The sequence below is a fragment of the Chrysochloris asiatica genome, unplaced genomic scaffold (assembly GCF_000296735.1).
Source record: "Chrysochloris asiatica unplaced genomic scaffold, ChrAsi1.0 scaffold00038, whole genome shotgun sequence".
Taxonomy (NCBI): Eukaryota; Metazoa; Chordata; class Mammalia; order Afrosoricida; family Chrysochloridae; genus Chrysochloris; species Chrysochloris asiatica.
Genome location: NW_006408556.1, coordinates 4,854,766 through 4,867,710, shown reverse-complemented (window position 1 = coordinate 4,867,710; position 12,945 = coordinate 4,854,766). Strand labels below are relative to the sequence as shown.

Genomic DNA, 12,945 nt, shown 5'->3' with positions numbered 1-12,945 from the left:
TCTGCATAGAGAACAATAATTAAAATTATACTGTAAAGGATTTGAGTGTGAATACAGGAAATCCATTGTGCTTGCCAGATCTAATACATATTGGATGTGCCGTCTTTCTGTTGTTCCCCTATTGGTATGGGTTCATACAGCGTAATTAACCACCGTTCATGAACCATTGTGGGTTTGCCTGTCCTATCTGTTGTCATTGCTGCTACATGGCAGAAACCTTGAACTAGAAGGTAACAGAACAAATGGCTTGTATAACTTGACTTGGAATGCTGGCACCTTGGCAGGCTGTTGCCTCAGTTGTTCTACATGTCCCTTGTTATTATGAAAAAATGTCAGGCCTGCTCAGTTGGAGAATGGTAGAGTGGGGAGGCCAATAAAGGAATTCCTGTTATTTAGGGATAATTAATTCTACCATTTTATTGCAGGTTCCTGTTTCCTGAAATACCAAATATGAACATTCTCCACATCATTATTTTACAAGCCTTCTCTTTAGCTCTAGTGAGCTCGTCTCTACTCATATTTCTGGGCAGAAAAATTTCTGCTATCCATAACTATGATGTCAATTCCAACCAGGTGAGAGAAAATGGCTTTCTATATTGCTTGTCTTAGTTTCCTACTTCTGTTATAACAAAAATGTCACAAGTGGGTGGTTTTAACAAACAGAAATTCACTTTCTCACAGTTTGTTAGGTGCTGTTGAGTCGGTTCCAACCCATAGCAACTCCAAGGAGCAGCTGGTGAGTTTGAACTGCCAACCTTGCAGTTCAAACAGCTTTGCAGTCTGGCGCTTTAACCCACAGTGCCACACCAGTTTAGGAGCCTAGAAATCCAAATTCAGGGTACTGGCTCTAGGAGAAGGCTCGCTGTCTCCTCTCCGAGGGGAAATCTTTGTCTCTTTCAGCTTCTGCTCTTGGGTTCCTTGGACATCTATCTTCCCCTATTTGTGCCTGCTTACTTCTGTGTCTGTGCTGTTCCTTGTTACTAGGCAGTAACAAAGAAAACTTCATTCCCAAATGGAATTACATAGCATAGGGGTCAAGATTCCAGCACATCCTCTAGGGGACTACAATTCAATCCTTAACACTGCCTCTAACTATTATGTCTTTGTTCTCTAATCTGAGCCTCCTACCATTATGAAGAGTCATCTGGGCTCTTCTCTAACCAGAGTCATTTGGGCCATAATTTGGACAGTGTGACTGAAGATTGTTGAGTAATGAGGAATGTTGTTGTTGTGATGTGCCATGGAGTCAGTTCCGACTCATAGTGACCCTGTAGAGGGGTTCCGAGGCTGTAAATCTTTACGGGAGCAGAAAGCCTCATCTTTCTCCTGCGGAACAGCTGGTAATTTCGAACTGCTGACCCTGAGGTTCACAGCCCGATTCGTAACCACTACACCGAATACTTAACTTTAAAGTCACTTGACTGTTGTTTCCCTAGAATAGCTATAAGTCGAGTCCATTCCATGGCACATAACCACCACCACCAATCTATAGGCAGTCCCTGACTTATGATGTATTTGAGTTATAACGAGCTGCATTTACCACTGTCCCTTTTGTTTGTTTGTTTTCTGTACATCTTATTGGTAGTAATATGTGGCAGGGTATAATTTGCTGATGTTCTTGTTTTCAGATGTTCACTTATAAATGTTCAAATTTGTGGTTTACTATTCAAAACACTTGCAGAATTAGAAAGATATTGATAATAAAAGACGATGATAATGAAAAGTTACACACACACACAAAGAAGTATTTGACTTATGACAGAACTGACTTCTGATCGAGTTGTGGGAACGGAACCTTAACATAACTTGAGGACTACCTGTAATTAAGAGTCCTGGTATGGCGCTGTGGGTTAATGCACTAGACCGCACGCTTAGTTTGAACTGCAAGGTCAGCAGTTCAAGCTCACCAGTGGCTCCTCAGAAACCCTATACAGGGTTGTTATGGGTTGGAACCAACTTGATGGCACTTAACAACAGCAAACCTGTAATGAAATTGACATCCCAGAATTAGTCTTTGTTTATATATACATATATATACGGAGCTCTGGTAGCGTAGTGGTTACCAATCGGGCTGCAAACCTCACAGTCAGCAGTTCGAAACTACCAGCTGCTCTGCGGGAGAAAGATGAGGCTTTCTGCTCCGGTAAAGATTTACAGCCTCGGAAACCCTGTACAGGGTCGCTATGAGTCGGAACCGACTCCATGGCACATAACAACAACATCAACAACAATATATATATATATTATTGTTATGTGCCATTCCATATATATATGGAATCTCTCCAACAACTCTTAATTTGCCCCTTTCCCAAAGACTCAAGAGGAAAATATAGAAACAGGAATGTCCCAGTTTGACTTTTAGCATATGCCTTCTCGTTTATTGACATGGTTAGGTTACAAAACCCAGACCATTATGGCAAAATCAGCATTATGTGAAAATAGAAGAACACATCAGATCACAATATGAAATATGACTACATCATTGCATAACTGACAAATTACATAAATACATAACTGCCACGCTACTGAGGATCATAGTCCAATCAAGTTGACATATAACCTCAACCATCAGAGCTAACATTACTCTCACCTCATACCTCTGTGTTTGTTACTGCCAGACGTATATCATTAATGCTAAAAATAATCCGGTGGATATTTTGCTCTTGTCACAAATGTGAACTGTTAAATGGTTGATAAGTGAGGTGAGGAGGCACAGTAGTATAGAAAGAAAAGCAATACTGTGCTCTCCCTGCCATTCTAAGTCTTGGTGATCACGTGAAAGAGGAAAAAAAAGGCAAGAACCTCATTTGCTCACCTTGATAAAGTTCTCTCCTCATGAGGAAATGAAGATCCAACTTCATCTAGAAAATCAGATTTGCCATCCTTTTATTCTTTCTGAGAATATTTCTGCCTTTTACTTGAAGATCTATAAACAGCTCTATTCTCATATGCAAGACATAAGCAGTGCACCTTTATTTCTAAATCAAATCAGCTTTCTTCAACCAATAATGATCCTAAACTCTCTGCCGTTGCTTTACAGGATTTAATAGCCATTGGCCTTTGCAATGTCGTCAGCTCATTTTTCAGATGTTGCGTGTTTACTGGTGCTATTGCTAGGACTATTATCCAGAATAAATCTGGAGGAAGACAACAGGTGTGTTGAAATAGAATTTAATCTCTAATATGTAAAGATAATTATTTCTATTCATAGGCATATGACTAGAAGGGGACTTGTTGTTGTTGCTAACAATGACCCTGTATAGGAAGGCAACTGGTGGTGGTGGTTATGTGCTGTGGAGTCGGTTCTGACTCTTAGTGACCCTGCATAAGGTTTCCGAGGCTGTAAATCTTTTACAGGAGCAGAATGCCACATTTTTCTCCTGTGGAACTACTGGTAGTTTTGAACTGCTGACCTTGAGGTTAGCAGCCCAACTTGTTATAATCACTATGCTACCAGAGCTCCATAGGAAGGCAACTACCTGGGGTTTAATCTTGCAGTTTTGTTAAACTTGTTCATTCTTGGAAGATTTGGAGTCCATGCTTGCCTTAATTGTCAGATTGTGTTGTAAAAGTTCATTTGTCAATGTAGCGCTTGAAAGTTACTTTCTAGAAGTAAATAAGAAATCCATTTTTTATATTAATATAGTTGAAGGATAATAATAAAGTAAGTCAGCCATTATTTACTAACATTTTTCTCCTTGAGGAGATACAGTCTCAGTTCCTAATTTCCTCAAAGGACATGGCAAGGGGCTTTTGTGACAGGGAATAAAATCTCTCTCTAGGTAAGCCTGGGGACTGTTCGGTCTTTATATGAAAGAAAATTATCTAGATCATTTTCTTTCTAGGTATTCTCTTTTTTTTTAATGTTTTTATTTTGAATTGAGTGATAGTTTACATGGGTCTAGTTATTCTTATTCTGGTGTGGCGTTGCTGGTTAATGCGGTAAACTGCAACGTCAGCTGCTCCTTGGAAACCCTGTACTCATAGGGTCGCTATGAGTCGGATCTCAACTCAATGGCACTTAGCAACAGCAGTTATTCTTAATCAATTTAAAAAATATTTTGGGAGAAAAGAGAGAATGATGGTAGAAAAAGCTCTAAAGGCAAACTTTTATCTAATTGCTGGCATGAGCTTTTACAAGTCCAATGTTCAGGAGTTTTGAACTGACCAGATAAAAGCTATAAAATGAGAGGTGTCTCCTCTCCACTGTGAAGCATGGTAAATGTTAAGGAGTGATCAGAACTGGGGTAAGCTTGGGGATGGATCAGGGTTCACATGACAGGGAAGCAGTGGCCGAGGTCAAAGCAGAACTCATGTCACAGAGGCAAAGGAGGATGCTCTAGCCATGTACAGGAACTGATGTGTCAGAAAAATGGACACTAAATTTTGATATGGGAAGAGAAAGTGTCATAGTCCATGGACAAAAATACTCTAAGGTGAAAGCTAATAGTCAGAAAGAACATTAGTCAGAAGACAGCATGGGATTAGAATAAGACCATATCATTTTATATGGATTGAGTTTTGTTAACATGGGGCTTCTTTCAGACACACTCATCTTTAAGTCTTAGTTTGCTAAGAAGAATTTGGGCAATGTTTAAAAAAAAAACAACAACTATGTTTTATACTATACTAAAATGTAAAAACTTTGCCGTCAAAATGAGAGGTTTATGATGAGAAGAAATAGCAATTCGGAAATTAGTTAGTGCTCACTGAGTATATAAGTGAGAAAGCAGGACTTGCATGGAATATTGGAAGGGGAATAGGAAGAAGATGGGCTTTGCTGATGGCACTCAATGACTCTAGGAAAATAGAAAACCCAGGCTTTAAGAGGGCCTCAGCAGATGTTTGAATTTCTATCCTCTGGATCAAATCATTGTTATCATTTTAGCCACTTGGACAAAGTGGCTGCCTCAAAGACAGCTTATGGACTTTATTCTGTGTTCACCTTTACAGCATGCTCCCTACCAGGCACATCTCTAACCACAGTACAGCCAGCGGCCCTCATGGGAGGCACATCCCTAGGAGTGCTTGTAAGCAGTCCTGTGAGACTTTGATATGCCCAATGCAAATCCCCTAGCTCAAGCAGAAGATGCTGCCAGTCTTGCCCCAATACATTGGAGCTGCCCAGCCTCCACTCTTCTGCATTTCTGATCTGGACCAGAAAAGGCCTCTTGGGGCTCCTTCAGCCTGTACCTACACTTCTTCATCCTACAGCAGCGGTGTATTCTCGCCATCTCTTCTCTCTGGAACTTTTGTTTCATTCTGCCTGAGAACTTCCCCACTTCTTAAAAGAGAATCAAGAGGGCTGGTTCAGAACCTCTCAGAACCTGCCATCTAGAGCTGCTTTATTTTATTTTTTTACCTGGTATAAACTCTGAATATACATTTAGATTTCTCTTTAGTTTCCCCTTGTCTTCTGTTCGCTGTTGTTGTCATGTGCCATCAAGTTGGTTCCAACTCATAGAGACTGTATAGCGTTTCCATCTGTACATCTTTGTGGGAGCAGAAAGCCTCATCTTTCTCCTGAGTGGCTGGAGGGCTTAAACTGCCGACCTTTGGTTGGCAGTCCAGTGCTTATCATACAGAGTCGCTGCGCTTCGCTGCTGCAGCTAAATCTACAGTCTGTTCCAGCAGTGGACTTGAACGAGGACTTGGCAGGCCTGAGTCTGACAGTGAGGGTATGAAAAAACCTAGGTTAGTTGGAAGCTCCCTTTCTCCACCTCCCAGCTCCTCTATTCTGACCACTGTGCTTTCCTGTCCTCCATGATTGACTTTCTTCCCTTGTTCCCTGTTTTCTAAACTCTGGCCTTTTTGTCTTGTCCCTAGGATTCTAAAACTGCTTTAAAAAAAAAAAAATTTTAATGTTCTTTTTAGAGTTAGTAAGTTGGGAAATGGAAAGAGCTTGGATTTTGGAGTCAGAATGTCAGCGTATTTGAAACCCGGCTCTCTGCTTTGTTGATGTGTAACCTTGGGCAAGTTACCTTTGCTCCCCATGACTCTCATTCTTGCCTATAAAATGGGGATAAAGTTGATCTTTCGGTTGTGACAATTAGATTAGATGATAACAGTGTCCATCACAGTGGCTGTCATTTAAGAAATGCTCAAAGTTCATAGCTTCTCCCCCAGGTTCCTAGTGCCAGGGCAGGTGATCAGCAATCCACTGTCTTAACTTGTTACGGAACAATTATGAGCTGAGGGATTGCAGTTGACAGTGGTTATGACTATGGGGATTCTCTACCCATTCTTACAGCACTTTGGACAATAGGTGGAGTCAAGAAAGCCTACCAAAAGTGTTGGAGAAATCAGAGCAGAAAAGCAAAGCATGCCTGAGTTGTAACGTATAGTTCTTGCTATCTTTAGACTAGGCACCAAACTCGAGATTCTGAGAGCCCTAAAACATTCTCCTAAGGCATGATACTACCAAGGCAGGCCTCTGATCCCAAAGCCTTTGGGTGTGTTGCTGAGGGAGTACAGCATTATTGACAAGCTTCCCAACCCTCTCTGAGGAGCAAATTTTGTGAGATTCCGTGTCTAGTTTGTACTCATTTAAATCTAGGTTTTATACAGCCTGTTTTGGCTTCTGCATATCTTTGTTTCCTCTTTTAGACAATCAGAAGATTTCTGGAGAAAAGAGATGGTAGGCAAGATAAGGCTGGACATAAGAATACTTTCCTGGGCTAATCAAAGCAATGTTTTTCTGCAGTGTCAACAAACAGCACCTAAAGCTTGAACTGCAGATAAGAGCCAGCACCAGGCTGAGACGTTAGGGATTCAGTTACATGTTTCAGCTCCACAGTGTCTGCAAGGTTTGCCATGAGAGTTTTCTGAGTTTCATTACAGTGAATCTGCTCTCCTGTGGCTCAGGTTTTTCATGTTTGGCTGCTCACATTAGCCTGAATCAGCTGGGAAGGGGAAAGAAGCAAGTAGAGTACTGATTGCCTTGCTATTATTTTCCATGATGCATTTATATGGCAAATAGCGATGAGCAGTGAGCGAGAGCCCAGTCGGAAGATTGTTTCTTACATGGGGAAAAATCCAAGAATCACTACTGAGTAGTCATTTAATGGACTCGATCCAAGGCACCACCCTCAGTTCTTATTTGTACAGGCCATTGTTTTGATTTGTTGTTATGGTTTTACACACCGCACCTCCGTCACAATGGAAAATGATGCTGCTTTAGATTACATTTTTAATATTATTTTTTATAATTAGGGAACTACCTTTTTGAAAAAATGAAATGTAACCAATAAAGGATATAGTGAATTCAAAACTATGTCCAGAGAGCCTTGAGAGTATAAAGGGAGATTTTAAAGTTTCTTAGCTTTCCATCTTTATTTGCTAAGTCAAGGTCTTCCCAAGTGACACTCACTGAGCCTAGAGTAGTCAGCCTTCCAGGAGCCTTGACTCATGTTTGAAGCTTTTTTAAAAAAATGCCTGCGAAACAGAAAGAAACTAAAGTAGGAAAATGGGAAGTGATTGTGATAGTATTTTTAAGCTGTTAAGTGAGAAGTTATCTGAGGTCTAAGCAGGGAAGTGATGGGTAGAAAAGTGAAATGGTTGGGAATTTCAGAATGTCTGTGAGGAGTCTGTTAGGGATTTAATACATTATGCAAGCCCATTGCCATTAAATCAATCCAACTCATAGTGAGCCTATAGGACAGAGTAGAGTTGCCCCTTAGGGTTTCCAAGGTTGTAAATCCTTCCAGAAGCAAATCTGTCACATCTATCTTCTGCAGAGCAGCTGGTGAATTCTAACTGCTGACCTTTCAGTTAGCAGGCAAGTGCTTAACCACTACACCACTAGTGCTTCTTATAAATTGTGTCCAGAGGGGTTAGTGATTTCAGGAATTTCACATCTGTAGCACAGAGCCTTGGCAATAACGCTACAAATACCCAGAGCAATTTAGAGCATTTCAGAGAGCATTTGATGCATTCATTCACCGGGGGCATATCAAGGGCATGGCACTTAAGGCATGTGTCCTGGGCACTACTTGAGAAGGGCTGCAGTGAGCAGTTTCTATTGGCCACAGTAGTTTCTAGAGCCAATTGTGAGAGATCAATCAACAAGTTAAAACTAATTGCTCTAGACATTGTTTTCCATAGATATGCCAATGCATTCAGCAAGTGTTAATTAAGTACCTTGTAGGTGTTTGGAGTCCTGGTGTGGTGCTTTAGAACAAGCGCTGGACTGCTCACTGCACGGTTGGTGGTTCAAACCCCCAGTCGCTCCTCCAAAACCTTATACAGGGTTGCTATGAGTCGGAACTGACTTGATGGCACCTTAACAACATCAGTATGTATTTAGCACTTTGATGAAAATTCAAAATGTCAGAAATGCATTTATGCTGAATGGTTATACCCAACTCCTTTAAATATAAAAAATCAATTTACATACTTCTCACCAAGCAGAAGGCCTCGGTTGCAGACAGGGACCAATACATTCCTGATGGTCTCTCTCCAACCGGCTCTGTCTCCTCAGTTTGCATCTCTGGTAGGCGCAGGTGTGATGCTGCTGCTGATGGTGAAGGTGGGACATTTTTTCTACAAACTACCAAATGTAAGTGACCCAATCTCTGGATTGCATCTTGGTGGGTAGCTCTGAGAATTTCATTCAGCTTGTCCCCAGTGGTTGCTCCATCCTATCTCCATACCTTTCCTTTAAAGTCATAGTATCTACCACACAGGGTCGTGAGAACTGAACATTATATATTTAGAGCAGTGTCAGGTTTGTAATTAAGTATCCAAGATACATTATTATTGTTATTATTCACATCTCACTTATCATCTTAGTATTACTTAAGCTATTGAGTAAAGATTCAGTTTAAAATGCCTAAAATAGACTTCAGATGCCAGAACCCCCATACCAACACAGTCTTAGAGATGGATTGTGTGCTCATGCCATCTGTTTGCCTAAACTGTTTCCAGAAGCCCTTGTTCTTTGCTCTTGTAGACTGAATCCTTCTTTTGCCCCTACACTGCCTTTTGGTTAGTTTATACAAGTAGAAGATAGGGTCTGCAAGTTGAGTTTTAACTCTGCGTTCAACTAGGGTGCCTCTATATGTAGGCATGAGCCATTTCTCCCCTTTATGGGGGATTGATCCATTTGCACTTAGAGACGCCAGATGGTTAATTACTGGCTGTAATCAATCTAGGTTATAATATACATCAATACTCATCAGTGATCATCATTTCCTTAATGAGCCTTTTAGCCATTTTTAGACAATACCAAGGCAACTAGGAACAACAAGAAGGCAGGAGGTTTCTTTCCTGAGGTAGGCAGCAGTTTGATTGCATACTGAGATGGAAATCCCTAAACTAGAGCAGTTGCTAATGTCTTTGAAGATATCCACCTGGTAAATACCAGGTTTCAGGAGCTCAGGACCATTTCCAGTCTGCTGCTGTCTCCTGCTTTTGGGATTCAGGAAATTTGGAGTTCCTCCTTTAAATCTATTCAAGGAGGGTGGAAGTAAGCTTGTAATTATCAGTGACTATCTCCTGATTCCCAGCAGAAGTCACCTCCAGAACTTAGTTTATGCAACACATTTGGTATTATAACTATTGGAGTTAGGAGGGCCATTCACTAATTTACCTTGAACAGTGATATTTTTTCTTTGTAGCTAGAAGAATAAGAATAAGTAAATCCCAAATAGAAACTCAGAATTCTTGGAAGTGCAGTGGTAAAATTAGGTGGTGGTTGTGTGCTGTTGAGTCCATTCTGACTCATTGTGACCCTGTGTAGGGTTTCCAAGACTACAAATCTTTATATGAGCAGAAGAGTTTTCTCCCACAGAGCAGCTGGTGGGTTTGAACTACTGACCTTGCAATTAGCTGCCCAGCTTGTAATACATTACACTACCAGGGCTCCTTTAAAAGTAGGTAGCACTCCTTTGTTTTAAATGTGTTAAGGACAGAACAGCCCTTGCTTTTGGCTAACCACATTGTTTCTACATCTCGTTATCATGTTTATGGCTAGGAAGATATGAACACAACCTGATCAATGAAATATCTGAGTTACTGTGGTGTGGCGCTGCAGGTTAATGCGCTGGACTGCAAGGTCAGTTTGAACTGCAAGGTTGGCAATTCAAGCTCATCAGTCACTCCTCAGAAAACCCATATGGGGTAGCTATGAGTCAGAACCCACTTGAAAGCACTTAACAACAACATAACAGTGGGGTTTCATGAGTATTAAACAATGGCTGACTTCTTCCCTCCTTGAAAGACTTGCTGCAAAATCCTTATTGGAGTCCATTAGTGGAACAGCCAAGTTAAGATCTCAACCAGTTAGCCAGGGAACCAATACAAGTTTTGAAAAATATGATGTAAAATACTATATTTAATATTATTCTAATTTTGTGTGAAAAATATAGAGACAACAGACCAAAATGTTAACTATGATTGTCTCTTGATGGTAAGAATTATGTATATGTTTAATTGTTTGCTGCACAGTAAGTTTATTTACTTTAATAATGAAAAAAGTAAACATTTCATTATCATATATTATTTTGTGGGTTCTTTTGCTTTCTACCACATCTCCCTGTAAATTGCAAAAAGGTTGGAGTTTCTTGACCAAAAAAAGCTGGTATGATGGAAAGAGGTCATTTCTGTTGACTTTGTTTTTGCTCTTTTCCTTTTCTGATTTGTTGCGCCCCGCAGAAGAGCAGCGTCAGCTTTGACACAGTTATTCCTGGGGATAGGGTTCATTCTATAGAATGTAGAGGAGAGGAGACAAGGAAAACGCAGAAAATTGTTAAACTAATCCAGGGACTTCATGAGCACAAGAAAATGTTGCTTAAAATAGATTAGTTTCTACTTTGATAATTTTTTATCCTTATGAGCTTAGGTCTGCATTCTTTCAGATTCAAGAAACTTCTTTTCCATTAGCAAAGTAGAAATGCTTATTTATTAAATCGTGTAGAATTCACAATAGACAAAAACAAAAAACCCATCTACAATCACAAATAAACCACTATTAACATTTTGGCATATATCTGGCCAATATTATTTTCTATGAATAGATATTGTTTTGCATTGTTGTATCCTAACTGCACATACAATTTTGTACTCTTGTTCTATTTACTATATTGCTTAATACTCTTTATTATAACTTATTTAACCATTTCTTTATCATTAGAAAAGTGGCTTTTCTGCATTCTTTGTATTAATAATATGACAATGAATAGTTTTGTGCATCTACCTTTTCTGTATTTAGGATAGATTTCTAAAAGCAAAACAATATTTGTATATGAAATCATATCAACATTTCTTGATAGATCATCAATTTATTTTCCAAAAGGGTATCACCCTTTTATATTCAACAAGCATGTACATGAAGTGTTGCCAATGTTTAAAATTTACTAATTGAATATGATGAACAAAAAAAGTATTTCACTGTTAAATAATTATTGTATATCATGATTAAACTTGAATAAAAGCCTAATTGAAACTATTCCAGAGTTTCTGTGAGTAGAAGATGCCTTAATTTGTCATCTAGACCATTCTATGTAGGTTTCTATGTAGGAAACAGATAGTCAGAAATACAAGACAAGGCAAGGCTAAATAGACACACAGCCAAAGATGCCAGTTCCCCACAGATCTTGTCTCACACACCAAGAAGAACAACACTGTCTTTTTATCTCCAGAGGATCAAAATCAGTGAAGCACCTACATAAATATACATGGTGGTGGTATGTGCCGTGGAGTCAGTTCTGACTCATAGCGACCCTGTATAGGGTTTCTGAGGCTGTAAATCTTTATAGGAGAAGAAAGCTTCATTGTTCACTCATGGAACAGCTGGTAATTTCCAACTGCTGACTTTGTGGTTAGCACCCTGACTTTTTTCAAGGAAATGGTTCACTCAGTTGTAGAGACTGTGGATCAAGTGCCAGGCTGGAGGTTTTTCCTGATGCATATGGTCCTGGGGTTAATGAAGCCAAAATCAGCAGGTCAGATGGCAGGCTGGTAGCTCATGTCCTAAGAACCAGAGGTCAGACAATGACAAGTCAGATGCAGAACATCCATATGTATTGAACTCTGGTCACTCCAAGGAAACTCCCCTGTCAAGTGATTGGCTATTCACATCAGATCACAATATGGAGGAGGATTATATAATATCTTCAAACCATGAGAACCATGGGCTAGCTAAGTGGACACACACCTTTAACCATCACACACACTGAAACATAAGGGCTGTGTGTAACCTTTGGCTACTCTTCCTTTCACTGTTTATGTAAGTAATACACTTCCTGAATCTAAAAGGGGTTCCTTGGGCCTTTACCAGTCAATCCAGTCAGGCCTTGGCCTTACCCTGTCATGTGGGTTTGAGAAATTATGGAGGAAAATGGAGGAAAGTGTACAGAATAGTTATTTGATTACACAGTGAGTTGGAATATGGGCATAATATATCAATGGAAAAGATTTCTGAGTGACAAGCCTTTTTATTTTGTTTTGTTTTTAAACAGTACAGATGGGTGTCATTTAACATCCACACATGGGTGTCATTTAAAATCCACGCTCTGATTTGGCTTTGTGTGAACAACATATTGTATTTGTGGTTGTTGTTAAGTGCATATATGTTTGTATACATTAAATATACACACATCAACATTAATCTACTGCTCTGGCTCTATTGGCACCTGGAGCCTCAGGGCTTGCAAAGTGGGACCTGCAGTTGGCTGCCTCTGGGCTCCACTCTCCATGCAGCCAAGGGAGCCTGGTACGAATCAGAAGCCCTGAGGGATGGAGTAGAGCAGCCTCAGCCCAGTGTCTCCCCTGCAAGGTGATTGGGCAGCAGCTGGGAGAACCTGGCAGCAGAGACTTGGAGGCTGTGAGTCAGCTTGAGGCTTCACTCCAGGACTGCAGCTGAGTCCCCACCCTGCTGGCTCTTCCAAGCAAGTCCCTCCTCCCTGCCCCATAGACATTCTGTGATGCATGTTGTTGTTGTTGTCA

The 12,945-nt window shown here is 40.3% G+C and overlaps 1 protein-coding gene across 1 annotated transcript in view; it reads left to right on the top strand.

The window, feature by feature from the left end:
* Window positions 1-12,945, top strand: part of SLC26A8 (solute carrier family 26 (anion exchanger), member 8) — an 80,283-nt gene that overhangs the window by 45,888 nt on the left and 21,450 nt on the right. Inside the window, exons 8-10 of the mRNA XM_006860568.1 lie at window positions 426-573; window positions 3,041-3,154; window positions 8,480-8,557. Of these exons, the coding sequence (XP_006860630.1) occupies window positions 426-573; window positions 3,041-3,154; window positions 8,480-8,557 (340 nt within the window). The remainder of the gene's footprint in view (window positions 1-425; window positions 574-3,040; window positions 3,155-8,479; window positions 8,558-12,945) is intronic.